At 47.5% G+C, this 15,700-nt stretch overlaps 3 protein-coding genes across 3 annotated transcripts in view; 1 reads left to right on the forward strand and 2 right to left on the reverse strand.

The window, feature by feature from the left end:
- Positions 1-15,700, forward strand: part of LOC105759916 (uncharacterized) — a 649,836-nt gene that overhangs the window by 242,275 nt on the left and 391,861 nt on the right. Inside the window, 2 exon segments of the mRNA XM_072921323.1 lie at positions 7,935-8,361; positions 8,364-8,433. Of these exon segments, the coding sequence (XP_072777424.1) occupies positions 7,935-8,361; positions 8,364-8,433 (497 nt within the window).
- LOC140681480 (uncharacterized) overlaps positions 1-15,700 on the reverse strand; it is a 1,248,316-nt gene that overhangs the window by 98,195 nt on the left and 1,134,421 nt on the right.
- LOC140681441 (uncharacterized) lies at positions 2,916-5,535 on the reverse strand. Its single transcript, XM_072921274.1, has 2 exons — positions 3,821-5,535; positions 2,916-2,960 (listed from the first exon to the last, which is right to left on the reverse strand). The coding sequence occupies exons 1-2, from the start codon at positions 5,042-5,044 to the stop codon at positions 2,916-2,918; spliced, it is 1,269 nt and encodes a 422-aa protein (XP_072777375.1). The 5' UTR covers positions 5,045-5,535.

The following is a 15,700-nucleotide window of genomic DNA, read 5'->3' on the forward strand; positions in this document are numbered from 1 at the left end:
GGGATGGGAATAGCTACCAACACAGGCGAGATCCTCAGTGGTCCGGACCATGGGGATCTGTCTTGTTGTGTTGGGGAGAGTCTCCAAAATCCTACCCAACCCAGGGGTCCAGTTATAGTCCACAAAGGGAAAGGGGGGAACATGCAGAACAATGAGAGTCTATTGAAATTGCTATGGGGGGAACAGGTGTATCTACAGAAAATCATCCAGGCTGAACAAACACAATAATGAATAAGTCCATTGAAGTTACTGGAGAAGAACAGGTCATGTCATTTCCCCCACCACCACTCTCTGTGGTCGGGGTCTCAGTCTCAGTCCTTGGGGAGAGGGTTCTTGATCTCTGTCTGTCACGGTGGTAAGGAGGCAGATGAGGGGTCTTTAGTGAGAGACCACCAGAGTCACCCCAACAGTTCATTCAGCTTAAAGGTGGAGAGTGAAGCAGGAATTGCAGAGGGCCGCTCTGTGCTGGGTCCACGCTGGGTCTTCGCCAAGTCCTTGCCAACTTCTTGCCAAGTTCTTGCCGGGCCTCATTCGGAACGGAACGTAACGGTGCAGCGGCTGCACCTGCACTGTTGCCTTCTCCAAGCCGGAACTGCAGTGGGGGAAGGGAGTTCCTTCTCGTGGCAATCAGCAGGCAAATGAGTGAGGGTCTTCAGACGGCCTCTTACACCACCCCGTGACTGACGATTGCCCCCAAGAGATCTTCTGTAGTGTCATTGTGAAGTCTTCAGGACTCGTCTAGTGTTGGCAGCATATCCCAGAGAAGGGAAAGGAAAGAAAAGAAAAGGAAGGGGAAAAGAGAATAGGGGAAATAGTAAAACAATAACAATAATTAATAAATTGAATCAATATTAATTGGAACAATTTTAATTGGAACAATTTTCTAATCAATAAACAATGAGTTGATTAAATAATATTAAAACAATTCTTTAAACTAATAAAACAATCTTTAAAAATTCAAATCAGGTTTTCTAAGTGACTAAAACAAACAATCTTCCAATCTTATAATTGCTTTGTGTCTATAGTCCTGGGGATGTCTATAGTATAAAGCACATCGGCCAAGTGGTGTGCATTAATTATAGCTGTCAATTTTGTTAATCGTTTTATCATTCTCCAATTCATAATAAGCAAGATTGCTGATAAAGCAAAGCCAATCAAAACTAAAATCAAAAGAACAACAATGGGATGACACAATTTGTTCAGGATACCTGTAGCAATAGGTGACCATCCAAAAAGTGTATCCCACCACCTATGTTCTGCATCACTTTTTACTCTTTCTATAACCCGATGTATTTCTTGTACATCATGATGAATAGTTACCGGTGTTTTCTGTCCGTTCTCCTTGATTTTTCCTAAGATTTTAATTAAGTCCTGGTGAAGCAACAATTGCCTTACCAGAGTAAGATTCATTCCAATGGGGGTAGGCAATAGCTTATGGATCAGCGTGTAATTCGATTCTAAAAGTTGATATGAAGTAACTGGAGCTTCAAAAGAAAAATCACATCCTGTAATTTTAGTGAAATTGCAAGCACAAAAATTTGAATGATTTTTAGTATCTATTACTGTGTCTTCTACATACACTGTGTTACAAGCAGTTCTAAAGCATGCACATCCATTGCCTATATATACAAGGAATGTTTTAGGAGTTTAATTAGGATGGATTTCAAAGTGACAGATATTTTGTTCAGTGTCCAGGCAAATATCCTGAGCTATAATTGCATTGCCTTCACAGATGAACCCTTGTTGTTCTCAGACAATACAAGATTCTAAGTTAAGAGTTTGCCATTTATCATCAATTTGTCGGGACCATTCTCTATGCTCAGAAGGATAGAGAGTGGCTCCATCATGATTCAATCCTAATGCAATAATGGAGAATATTGAATGCACGGAGGCATTGCGTATGGTTAACACAAAAGCTGTGGCTAAGTTTGCAGTGGGGTCATAAGTAAAGTTCACCAAATTCCACCAGGATTGGAAATCCTTTTCAAAGTCAATGGCACTGTTCCAAACTATCTTCCGAATTTCCATAGGAAACGTGCCTTCTTCACCTTCTCTTATAAGTGAAGGAGCAACTGACTGCATCCATAATTGTGCCTGGATGCAGCTAAGGGCTAAGGAAACGTTGCATTGTGTAGCATTGAGTGCATCAATTATCAATTCGTGGTCATTCATATTTACCTTTTCCCAATTTGGTAATATGTTTGTTAGCAACCACTGATGTGTTCCCAAGGCTGATAAGGATGATTGCAATGGTTGTTGTAATTGGGTCAAATCTTTGGTTGTAGCAGCCAATTTATTTAATAATACTTCTGAATTAATACTATTTAGAATTCCCAATCCTGTTCCCACAACACCAGTTATGTCTCTTGGCATCCGTGTTTTAGAAGGGTTCCACTGTCGTAACTAGGTCGTCCACCCCTGGAAAGAAGTTTACAAGAAAGGTGAACAAGCTGGCTGAATTTCAGAGACATTGCTTTGCATTAGCAATTTAACTTGTTTAAGAGACCATGCCGGATTGAACAATATTTGTTATTGGCCATTTTTCCTGATTATATATGGTTCAACTTTAGAAATTTTTGGGGTAAGCATAACTGGTGGTTGGGTGGTAGGTATCACAACATTAACATCAAGTTCTCCCCAGTATTTAAATCAATACTTTAAACTTAAAAGAAAGCGCTTCAGTATTTTTGGACCAAAGACAAGCTACTTCTGCAGTTTGTGTTAATGTGAAATTGTGCCAACAATCCTGTACGCTTCGGTGCGTACAAACCTTTTTGTGCTTAAAGAGATCTTTTCACTTTTTCTGCATACTACCACAATTATTTCAGACTGCAACCACTCAGCTGGTTTCTGTCCATGGGGTTGTGGTAGGATGCAGGACAGTATTACCAGTTTTATCATGAATTAGGTGGTCTTCATGTCCCTCGGAGTTCTTCTGTAAAAGTAAACACAACAGAATCCTGCCAGCAAGAGGCAGAAGAGGTTAGAATGATGGAATTATCCAGCACGTATTTATCCAGTGCTCTTTCCCTAGAGCACCAGAGGCTTCCCATGCACATTTATTCAGAGGGGGTTTTAGCACAAGTGGTACCAGCCCTGTAGTAAGGGACGTCCACCAGAACAGGTTGGCCAGGGTAATGTGCTGGATTATCAGGATCATTTGGTGCACAGCGTAGGAGTCAGTGTAGATACAGACAAGAGAGGCGTTCTGTGCTTCTTGTTGGAAAACACTCCAGACAGCTCTCAGCTCCTTCACCTGAGAACTGCTTTCTCCCTCATTAATTAGTTCAGCAGGGGAAATGTGGGGGGCTGCTGCCCTGTATGTCCACACCTTCCCCTCTCGTTTGGCAGAGGCATCAGTGAACCAAGAGTTTGCTGATTTTTCAGGGCAGAAAGGAGGGGCCACTTTGCTTATAGAGGCAGGTTTGTCCTGGCTGCTATCCAAGCTCTCAGTTTCTTGTATTGCCAAATTTTTCACAGCTCCTTCTGTTATTGTAAAGATGTTACAGTAATGTTCAATCTGAGCATACCACTTTCTTACCGAGGCCCTCTGGGCCACCCCGTCAGGAGGGGGGGTCCCAGTAGTGACTGTCTTAGTATCATTGAAAGGGCTTCTCAATACAATTGGTAGTTGTAGTGCAAGTCTTTCCACTTCAATGAGAGCCAGGCTGACCACAAACAATCCCTTTTCCCAGGTAGTGTACCTTTTCTCAGCATCTCTGAAACCACGGGAATAAAAACCAACAGGCCGTGTTGGACCCTCGGGTCCCCGCTGCCGAATGTGTACTGACAATCCTGAGACAGCAAATCCCCATTCTACCTGAAAGGGGTCTGTAGGATGAACGAGACCCAGAGCTTGATGAGCTGTTACTTCAAAAATCAGCAATCGCAATGCTTCTTCCTGAGAAGAAGTCCAATCCCATTTTACTCCTTTCCTCAGCAAGTCATAAAGGGGAACCAATGAGTTCATCTGGTTACTAGGAAATCTGTCTGGTCTTTCTACAGGACTTAATGTCATGATAGTTTTCTGTAAGGCTATGGCAGTAGGTTTGAGTATTTCTGGAAGCCCACAAATTAAAGGGGTCATTATTTCAGGCTTCACAGGTAATTGCATCGGGGATTCAAAGCCAGGAATTAATTTCTTTCTGCGAATCATTTGCAGACAAGCAGCTTTGTGTACACTTTCTAGGAGCTGGTCGGGGGTACTGATTATAGCTGTAGGATCTTCCCTTTCCAAGGGGCTTGTTCCCCCAGCCCAAAAAGCCACACGTTGTGTCAGGGACCACGAGTCACGTTTATCTCCTGTTGTTAAGAAGACACCGTGTCCCCAGTACCCACTGGCTTCTTGTTCAGTTAATTTAATTTGATCGCCACCGGTGAGGGACACCCAGAAAACATATTCTGTTTCTGATTCGTGTGGGAGGCGGCCGTATTCTCTTTTAAGCTCAGCTAACTCGGTGGCAGTGTATGGTATGTGTTTGGTTGTGATGTGGGGTTCAAGATCATCATCACTGAGATAGTTATATTCTGTTTTAATTAAGGGTCTTAAATGAGAGCAGCAATGTTCCCCACAATTATTTACTGCCTCAAGTTCTTTGTGAGGATAAACTTGGTTAATGTGAGGAGTTTTCTTCTCCTCTGTTTCTTTTAGTTTGTTGGTGAGCTTTGCATTTTTAATCTGTTCCTCTTTAAGGGCAGCTTGTAAAAAATTACTTTTATTCTTTTCTTCATCTAATTGTTTTTGCAAAATTTCAACTAGGTTTTGAAGGGAGTCTATTATTGCATTTTCCTCACTTCTTCTCTCGAAGCGAGTTTCTACAGCTGCTGTAAGACAAGCTCCCAAAACTGAGCATAAGATGGTTTTATTTCTGCCCAGTTTAAATTTTGTATCATGTTGTAAAGAACATATTCTATCAACCACATTATCCAAATTAAACCAGTTACTTTGTGCCCATTCTTCTCCTCTCGGAGAAGGTTTGGCATTGTATTTAGCTAGTAGAGCATAAAATTCATCTTTAGCTTTAGCATTAAGATTATTACTCATTTTGTGAAGGGACCAAAACCGCGGCAGGGAGGTACAAACTTAAGTTACGGAAAGCACACAGTCTTTCGCTGTGTCGCCCTTCACTTCCCTGGGTGGGTGAAGAGACAAAACCTGCCTAGGAGGCTCTGCTTAGTTTCCTCAAGTTGTCCCTTCCTTCCCAGACAGTGCAAACATAAAACAACACAGTGTCCCGCCTTTTGCACTAAGAGATCTTTTGCAATTTCTGAAGACAGTGTGGGTGCTTTTTCGCCTAGGCAATGTGCAGTCTGCAGGAAATTCGAATCTCCCCCCTTGCTTTCTAGACCATGCTCAGTTTTTTGGACTGGCAGGCGAGGTGCGGCTGGAGAGAAACGTCCTTGCCCTGTTACAGACTACACAGAACCTGCACCCTTCTGCCTAGACAGAAATCCTGTCCGTGACGCCAATTTAATGTCACGATCCGCTTATAGAGGGGTGTCGTGATGGTTCGTTAGCCGATCCCAAAGTGCAAAAGACAAACAGCAGGGACTATCAGTTTAATCACAACAGATGCACCTTTATTAAGGGCCAAAAACAATAAATGCGATAGTGGGGTCAGAAAAGAAATAAAAAGGAGAGAGAGAGAGAGAGAGAGAAGGGGGGATGGGAATAGCTACCAACACAGGCGAGGTCCTCAGTGGTCCGGACAATGGGGATCCATCTTGTTGTGTTGGGGAGAGTCTCCAAAATCCTACCCAACCCAGGGGTCCAGTTATAGTCCACAGTAGGAAAAGGGGGGAACATGCAGAACAATGAGAGTCTATTGAAATTGCTATGGGGGGAACAGGTGTATCTACAGAAAATCATCCAGGCTGAACAAACACAATAATGAATAAGTCCATTGAAGTTACTGGAGAAGAACAGGTCATGTCATTTCCCCCACGACCACTCTCTGTGGTAGGGGTCTCAGTCTCAGTCCTTGGGAGAGGGTTCTCAATCTCTGTCTGTCACGGTGGTAATGAGGCAGATGAGGGGTCTTTAGTGAGAGACCACCAGAGTCACCCCAACAGTTCATTCAGCTTAAAGGTGGAGAGTGAAGCAGGAATTGCAGAGGGCCGCTCTGTGCTGGGTCCACGTTGGGTCTTCGCCAAGTCCTTGCCAACTTCTTGCCAAGTTCTTGCCGGGCCTCATTCGGAACGGAACGTAACGGTGCAGCGGCTGCACCTGCACTGTTGCCTTCTCCAAGCCGGAACTGCAGTGGGGGAAGGGAGTTCCTTCTCGTGGCAATCGGCAGGCAAATGAGTGAGGGTCTTCAGACGGCCTCTTACACCCACAACAGCCATTTTCCTCATAAGTTCACCCAAAAGTCACTCAGAGGAAACTGCATCCAAGTTTCCAAGAGTTCCTCCATAAAGAGGCAGAACCTTCGCAGAGGAGGGACCCATGCTGTTGTCAAAGGCACTTGGGGTCAGACAGCAGTGCCCTGAACTCACTGTGCCAAAATAATGTCGCAATCTGGTTAATAAAAATTTTAGAGAGATGCCCCTGCCCCAATGAAGGTGCTAAGGAGACCAAATCCAAAGTGGATTTTCCTGAGCAGTAAATGTGAGGTAGAGAGAGAGATGAAAAGAAAGAGAAAAGTGGGGAGAGCAAGGGAGTGACAGGACAGAGATCTCCCCTGGGGTGGGGCAAGTGTGACATTGTCCCCTGTGTGCCTGTCCTTCCCAGGGTGGGGCTTTTACACCTGAGCCAGTTTGGGTAAGGGAGGTGGTGTTCACCCCCCACCCCGAGCAGGGATGGCCTCACTGTTTCAGGTTACAGTGTCAGATGTAACCAAAAGTGTTTTCAGTGACCATCTCCATAAACTGTTATCAACAGGTGGGGCAGTGTTCTTTATCTCTTCCATGGCTCAGCCCTGATAACGCCCTCCAGGGGCCATCTTCTGTTAATGGGCCATTGAGTGTCACTGCAGGGATGATAAAATTACATCATCCCATTGTGGGATGCTCCGCCCAAGGGGAGGAACCAAGCATTCCTACCTGGATATAATCTCACCCTTGCAACACCACGACCACCTTGCCTACTGGATTCCCAGAGGACAAGAGCTCCATAACCACCACTGGACCTTCAGAGAAAGACCAGACCCTTCTACAGGAGCACCGCTTTGACAGAATCACGTTCATCACTCCAGCCAGACTGCAGCCACCATTTCATCAGACTGCTACCACCACCCTGACCATCGGGGTGTACGGTTATATCCTGACTCTGTCCGATTAAGCCAGTGTTTCTGTATCATTGCCTTGATCTTAATTTTCTTACTCAATTGTCATTCTGGCTTAGACTCTCCCCCTGGTTGGCCTTCAAACCGGTACAAAACTCACTGTGCTCATCCCTTGTTTTCCTCCCGAAACAGGATTTCCCATACCCAAATCTTCATGAAATGGAGGAGGAGGCTGTGAGGAAGAGGAAGGTGCCCTGGGACATTCAGGCAGGTGAGGAGGAAGTCAGTGCCCCTTTCCCCCTCTCTCCTGTTCCATCTCCCAGCCCAGCACAGCCCCCGGCTGCAGGACAGCCCCGCTGCCGACGCTCTGCTGACGGGGATGCACTGGGGGGATCTCCTTACCCTTCCTTGTGGCACGGAGACAAATCCCATCCTCTCCTTGTCCTTCCTCCCCCAGAGCAGGAGCTGATGATGGAGACGAGGAAGGACAAATCTCTGCAGCACAACCTCATGGAAGAGGCCGATTTGAGCAACTCCACAGTGCAAGAATCCAACAGGGAGGAAAAGCCCCGGAGATCCCACACAAGGAGGGGCTGGAAACCCAGCCCAGGGTGCTCTGAGGAGGAAAGACCCACTCTGGGTCAGGAAGGTGGGCAGAGCTTCAGCCAGAGCTTGGAGGTGGTGGTCCCTGAGCAGCATCTTGATGGGGAGAAGCCCTACAAGTGCTTGGAGTGTGGGAAGAGCTTCAGGCAGAGCAACAACCTGATCCGCCACCAGATGATCTACACTGGGGAATGGGCCTATGAGTGTGGGGAGTGTGGGAAGGGCTTCGGCTGGAGCTCAGAACTCATCATCCACCAACGCATCCACACTGGGGAGAGGCCCTACGAGTGTCCTGAGTGTCAGAAGAGGTTTCACAGCAGCTCTGCTCTCCTTGTACATCAGCGGATTCACACGGATGAGAGGCCCTTCCGCTGCCCCGACTGTGGGAAGGGCTTCAAGCACAACTCCAGCCTCACCGTGCACCTGCGCATCCACACTGGGGAGAGGCCCTACGAGTGTGGGGAGTGTGGGAAGAGCTTCACCCAGAGCTCTCACTTGACCAGACACCAACGGAGGCACCGGTAAAGGAAACCCTGGGATACCCGGAGTGTGGGAAAAGCTTCGCGCTCTGCTCCAGCTCCATCCCCCACTAGAGAACTCACATTGGGCACAGGCCTGGTGACCCACATTCCCTGTGATCCATGTTGGGAACACACCCGGCTGCTTCTCCTTTTGCTTTGGTCCTAATTTTCCTCTGATTCATCTTTATTCTTTAAACACAGCCAAAACAGGGTTAAATTAAAGCAATTGATCAAAAATATCTGAAGTGCCACCATTTCACAGGCGTTTGAGGGGGAATTTAGGATCTGGGTTGATTTCCCCTGTTGCTAAGAGGCAGGAATTTGATCTCACCCTTTTTTGTTGCCAATAATTCCTCCCTTGACCCAAACCCCAACTCCACCCCTGGGATACCCTATGCAACCCCATGGCCCTGCCTTTGCCCTGTCTTTTGGGGGTAAGAAATGGATTTTGGAGCTTTGTGAATCCAAGACCCGTCTCATTTGTTCCTGCCGCCGGGAGCTGCACCTTCCCTGAACACCATGAACTCAACTTCTGGAGGATTTGTGGGTTCTGGGGTGATTTTAGGCAGTGTTCTCCATCTCTTTGTATTTCAAAAGCCAAGAGGGATGGATCTGTCACCACAAAACCACTCAATCCCACTGAAAATAACGGAATTTTAACCTATAAAGGCACAATCCCACCTGAAATTGCTTGTTCCCACCTCAAAAAATCTCAATGCCACACAAAGCTCACTCAATTCCACAGCTGCCAGGGTGAGGTGGGGTTGGGAGGAGATTGGTAGAAGTGGGATCTCAGTTTGGAGCGGTGGGATGGGGATTGTGTGGGGCTGGGTGGCTGGGATGTATTTGATAGCAAATTAAACTTTAAGAGTTACTGATTTCTGTCCCAATCATTTTCAGTCAATTGTGTTTGCACCTTCTCAGCTGTTGAAATTCCTATAAAAATCCCTTTTTTAAAATCATCTAACCGAAGCAATCAAAAAACTAATATCCAAATAAAACCACCCACCTGCAATTAAGTTTTTCAAAAATAATTTTAATTTTTTAGAGAACTTAAGGATGTTATTAAAGTTTAATTATTTGCTTAAAATGTATGAGAAATTATAGTGGTGTTTGTTTTTGTGTTTAGAAAATTTGTGATAGCAATTGTTTTACTAAGGTGTGTTAGATTGTATGTTAGTTTTTTTAGATATTTTTTATCTAAAGTCTATTAGCTAATGAGTTAAAAGTTTCAAAAGGTATTTCTTGGTATATAATTTGTTTATTTAAATTTATTGGTAATGTTACATTAATACTTATTCTTGTTTAGGGTTAAATCATTATTGGAGTATTGTAAGTAGGAGTTGAAATTATTATATTTCATTTTTATTCTATTTCATTTTAATTATAGTTTATTGATTTGTAATTTTATTATAAGTTGTTGAGAGGATAGGAAGGAAATTCAAGGGCAGGAACATTTTTTCCTGGCTGAGAACTGGAATTCCAGACCCTGGGAGTGTGTGCAGGTCCACATAGATCGGGATCAAATATAGACTGGGATCACCTGGACTGGGATCCTATGGACTGGGACCATATGAATCAGGACCCTACTGATCCATACTGGGATCAGCTGCACTGGGATCAAATATGGGCTGGGACCTTTTGGAATGGGACCATACTGATACAGACTGGGATAAACTGGGTTAGGATTATATGACTGGGATCAGATGGACTGGGATTGCACAGACTGGGATTGTAGACTGGGATCATATGGACTGGGAAAAAGTACTGGCTACCACTGGCTACCATCCACATATAAAGGTGGCCACCTCAAGTTGGCTTGTTCCTGTTTGGGGGTTCCATCTCCCTCTTTCCCCCGCCTTCCCCATCGTTCCCCCAATCCCCAATCCCCTCCCCCGTGTTTGGTTTTGGGGGTTCCAGGCCCCTCCTGCTCCGTTTGGGGGTCCCGACCCCTCTTTGGTTTAATTTGGGGCCCCCTCCCCCCTTCTCACCGCGCCCCCTGCGGCCGGGGGGGCTCCCAGCACCACCAGTGCCACCAGTACGGCCCCAGCAGCCCCATCCCCATCCCCAGGGTCACCTCCCCCCTCCCCAAATTCCGCTCCCGGGGAGCGCAGGGCGCTGCGGGTCCGCCTGGCAACTGAGGAGTCAGCAGCCACAGACGCTCTGATTGGTTGGAAATGGCCCCGCCGAGTCTCTGATTGGCTAGCGCTGTGAGAGGCCCTGTTTCTGCCCGGCAACTGGTTTGTCATCAGCACCGCGCGCTCTGATTGGCCAGGACCTGCTTCGGGGCGGGGACGGGAGGAACTGGGGACCCCCAGGAGCCCCTCGGATTTGGGGGTTTCCATCCCCCCTCGGCCCCCGGGGCGGCCCTGGGGCCACCCCAACACCCCCAAAATGGGGAGGGTCCCCGGAGCCGTTTGAAGCCCCCAAAAATGGGCTGGAAGCGGCAGGAGCCGCCCCAAAAAGGGATTGAAGGGTCCGGGAATGGGGGAGGCTCCGGGAATGGCTCCGATCCGGACTGGGGCGGGCTGGGATTGAGGGAGGGTCCGGTCAGCGGCTGGGGAGGGGATGGCGCTGGGGAGGGGTCCGGGATTGTGGGGATGGGTCCATTCCGGGACTGGGCCAGGGTCTCTCCATGGGATTGGGTCCGGGATTGGGTCAGGGTCTCGCTCTGATCCCGTTCCTGATCCCAATCCCAGTCCCATTCTTGATCCCGATCTCATTCCCGTTCCTGTTCTCGATCCCGATCCCACCACTGTTTCCAGGGAATGGCTCCTATCCCAACCCCGACCCCCAAACCCGGGGGGTCAAACATTGGGGTCAAACACCCCAAATCCTAACACTGGGGGGGGGGGGGGAAACACCCCCAAACCCAAAATCTGGGATGTCAACCTTCCCCCCCACCCCAAACCCCAAATTTTAGGATCAAACCCCCCAAATCCCAGATCCTGGGGTGTCAAACACTCCCCAATTACCAAACGCTGGGGTTAAATCCTCCTGACCCCAGATCCTGGGGTTCAAAAATTTAGGGTGTCCAACACTCCCAATTCCCAAAGTCTGGGGTCAAATACTCCGAAATCCCAAATTCTGAGGTGTCAAATACTCCCAACCCCCCAAAGTTTCAAGTCAAATCCCCAAATCCCTAAATTCTGGAGACAAAACCCCACAAACCCCAAATCCTGGGATTGCCAGAACTCCCCAAATTCCACATTTTGTGGTCAAACCCCCTGATCACCAATTCCTGTTGTCAAAAACGTCCAAATCTGAAATCCTGGGGGCAAAAACCCCCGAAGCCCAAATCTTGAGGTGTCAAACCCCCCCAAACCCCAACATTTAGGATCAATCCTCCCAATCCCCAAAGTTTGGGGCCATGAACCCCCCCCCCCCCCCCAATCCCCAACCCCCCTCCCCCAAAACCCACCCCAGCCCTGGGGGCACAGTGGGGTTTGTTTTGGGTAACTTGGGGTTTATTTGGGGTTTGTTTGTTTGGGGTTATTTGGGGCAGCTCCAGGTGCAATGTCTGCAGAGAGACCCTGGGTACAACACTGGAAAAAAAGGGGAATGGGTGGGAATTGGTGGATTCAAGATGGGGAAAGATCCTGGGTGGGAAAAGGGGATTTAGGGTGGACAGGGAAGGATTTGGGGTGAGAAAAGGAGATTTGGGATGGGGAAAGAGGAATGAGGTGGGGAACTGGGGTGGAAAAGGGAGATTTTGGCATTGGAAAAGGGATCTGGGGACTGACAAATGATGTGGGGAAGAAAAAGGAGAAATTGTCATGAGAAAAGGAGGATTTAGGGTGGGAAAATAAGGATTTGGGGTCAAAAAGACATTAGGGATTAAAAGTGATTTTGGGATTGAAAAAAGGAGGATTTGGGACAAAAAAATGAGGATTTGGGATAGAAAAGGAGGATTTAGGATAAAAGAAGGATTTAGGATAAAAAAGGGAGGATTTGGGCTGAGCTGAGCTGAACTTACCTGGGGGAGTGGGGGCGTGCAGGGGGTTTGGGGCAGGGTCAGGACCATTTCTGGGGCAGTTTTCTAGGATTTTGGAGTATTTTTGCGGGATTTGGCGGCAGATCTATGGGATTTGAGTGCAGTTTTATGGGATTTAGGGTGTTTTGGGGTGGTTTTGAAGGATTTTTGGGTGTTTCTATGGGATTTGGGAGCACTTTTACAGGATTTCAAGGGTTTCTACAGGATTTTGGGGTGCTTTGAGGGATCTCAGGGTATTTCTATGGGATTTTGGGGTGGTCTGGAGAGTCTACAGGGTGTTTCTATGGGATTTTGGGGCAGCTTGAAGGCATTTGAGGTGTTTTGGGGCAGCTGTAGGGTATTCAGGTGCAGCTTTGAAGAATTTTGGGGTGGTTTGGAGGGATTTCAGGGCATTCCTCTGGGATTACAGTGTGGTTTGGAGGGATTTGGGGTGTTTTGAGGCAGATTTTAGGTATCTAGGGGCAGGTGTGAGGTGGTTTTTCAGGATTTTGGGGTATTTCAGGCCAGTTTTTTGGGGGGGTTGGGGTTATTTTGGTGGGGTTTGGGGTGTTTTGGGTCACCTTTTGGCGAAGGAGATCTCCATGGCGTGGCTCTGGGTGATGCTGAAGCCCTGCAGGGCCCCGCGGGCAGCGCCCGGCTGCACCTCAGTGTCCAACTGCAGCAAGGCGATGTCGTGGCGCCCGGGCACCAGTGCAGCTCCTGGAACCCCGGGAACCTGGGATGGGAACGGGGCCAGGAGAGCCCGGAACACCCGGGAACCTCCCCCAGACACCCGGGAATGTTCCCCCAGATACCCGGGAATGTTCCCCTAGACACCCGGGAATGTTCCCACAGAGACCCGGGAATGTTCCCACAGACACCCGTGAACCTCCCCCAGACACCCAGGAATGTTCCCCAGACAGTCGGGAATGTTCCCCAGACACCCTGGAATGTTCCCCAAACCCAGGAACGTTCCCCCAGAACCCCAGGAACGTTCCCGCAGAAACCCGGGAATGTTCCCTCAGACACCCAGGAATGTTGCCCCAGAAACCTTGGAATGTTCCCCCAAAAATCCAGGTATATCCCCCAAAATCAAGAAATGCTCTCAAAAAAAAAAAAAACAAAAAAAAAACCCAAAACAAAAATTCTGAAACCTTTCCCCCAGAAATTCAGAAATGCTCCCCAAAGAAATCCAGAAATGTTCCTCAAAAAAATCCTGAAACATTCCAAAAAAACTAGGAAGTTCCCCAGAAAATCCAGAAACATTCCTCCCCAAATCCAAACCCAGCCCCGTTCCCCATCCAGAATAATTCCCAAACAATACAGAAACATCTCCAAAAATCCAGAAATTCCCCCTCAAAACAACCCAAAAATCCCTCCCCAAAAAACCAGAAACTCCCCCACCAAAAAAATTCAGAAACTCCCTCCTAAAAAATCCAGAAATTTGTCCCCAAAAATGCAGAAATTTCCCACCAAAAATCCAGATATTTCCTCCCTAAGAAGTCCATTATTTCCTCCCCGTCAAATTTGGTATTTTCCCCCCAGATTCCAAAAATTTCCTCCTAAAATCCAGACATTCTCCCCCAAAATCCCGATATTGTCCCAAAAAAATCCACCCCAAGCCCCCCTCACCCTCTCACCCCCCAAGCCCCAACATCCCGCGGTGCCCCAAAGCCCGGCCGGAATGCCCGGAATGCCGGGATTACCCCAGATCTCCCTGGCTGAGGGGCACGGGGAGCATCAGCTCCTGGGGCTGCTCAGGGAGCTGGGGCAGGAACAGGATGTGCTTCGGGGCTTTCCCACAGCTGGGGGAAACGGGAGACAAACCCCAAAAGCTGCCCCAGAACTGCCCCAACCAGGCCCAAAATCTGCCCAAAGTCACTCTGGATACACACCAAAAAAAAAATCAATCCCAAAAACCCCCACAAAAGTAATACCAAAATCCAATAAACCAAAAAAAAAAAAAAAAAAAAAACAAAACCAAAAAAAACCTGAAAATTTGCCCAAAATCCCACAAGAATCTCCCTATAAAATCCCCCAAAAACCCCACCAATCCAAAAATTTCCTCAAAATCTTCACCAAAAAATCCCACCAAACATACCATCAAATCCCACAAAAATTCCACCCATTGAATGCTCAAAAATCCTACAAAATCCACCCAAAATCCCAGGTAAATCCCCACAAAAATTCCATCCAAAAGTCCACAAATTCACCCCAAAACCCACAGAAATCCCTCAGTAAGACCCACTAAATCCCCATGAAAATCCCACAGAATCCACAAAGAAAAATCAGCCCAAAAATCCCCCCAAAAATCCCCAAATCACACAAAATACACACAAAAAAATCCCTCCAAATCACCCAAAATATCCCACCAGACTTCCCCAGAAACCCCCCAAAATCATACCCAAATCCACTCAAAAAATCCACACCAAAATCCCACCAAACTCCTCTCAAATCCCCAAAAATATGCCCCCGAGTCCCTTCACATCCCACCCAAAGCCTGAGGAAATCCACCTAAAAAATCCCCACAAAAACTTCCCTCAAAATCTCACCAAAACCTCACAGAACCACCCCAAAAATCCCGCACAGATCCCTCCGAGTGCCCGAATCCCCCCGAAACAACCCCCGAGCCATCCCCGCGCTGCCCCCGCGTTCCGGCCCCGCTCTCTGTGGGGCCGGGGCCTCTCCCCCGTGGCTCTGTGCTTGTCCCGTCCGTGCTCCGCTCCCGCTCCTGCCCCACCAACACTCCCTGCGGATCTGAGCCTTTCTGAGGGGTTTGGGGGAATTCAGAGGAGAGCTGAGGGATTTGGGGGAATTCCAAGAGGGACTTTGGAGTTTTCCAGGGGATTTTCAGGGGTGTTGAGGGATCTGGGGAGGTTCCAGATGGGATTTGGGAGAGTTCAAAGAGCAATCAGGGACATTTTTGAGGGATTTTGGGAAGTCCTAGAAAGAATTTCAGAGGGATTTTGGCGGAATTCAGAGGAATTGGGGAGGTTACAACAGGGATTTGGGGTCATTCCCAGGGGATTGGGGGTGGATTTCCGGCTGGATTTCAATTTCTTCCCCGTATTGCAGTCTTTTTCCCAAAATTTCCTGTTTTTCCAAGAATTTGTGGATTTTTTCCCAGATTCAGGGTGAATTCTGGGGGGTTCCTGGCTGGATTTGGGTGTTTTCCACGGGATTTTGGGTGGGTTCCCAATTGAATTTTGGACTTTTTTTCCCAGTTTCAGGATTTTTCCCAAATTTTGGGTCTTTTCCTCAGCATTTCTGTCTTACCACGGGCTTGTCATAGAAGGGGAAGCTCTGGGGTGGTAGTTTATATAAGCTTCCACATAGTTTACAGAAACAAAGACACTCTGATTGGTAGGCTAACATTGTTT

Source organism: Taeniopygia guttata, chromosome 36 (assembly GCF_048771995.1).
Source record: "Taeniopygia guttata chromosome 36, bTaeGut7.mat, whole genome shotgun sequence".
NCBI classification, from domain to species: Eukaryota; Metazoa; Chordata; class Aves; order Passeriformes; family Estrildidae; genus Taeniopygia; species Taeniopygia guttata.

Coding starts and splice junctions, on each gene's coding strand:
- LOC140681441 (XM_072921274.1), bottom strand. CDS start 5,044: ATGAGTAATAATCTTAATGCTAAAGCTAAAGATGAATTTTATGCTCTA. Junction 2,961..3,820: donor ATCCTACAGACCCCTTTCAG/GTAGAATGGGGA, acceptor TCTTGCTGGCAG/GATTCTGTTGTGTTTACTTT.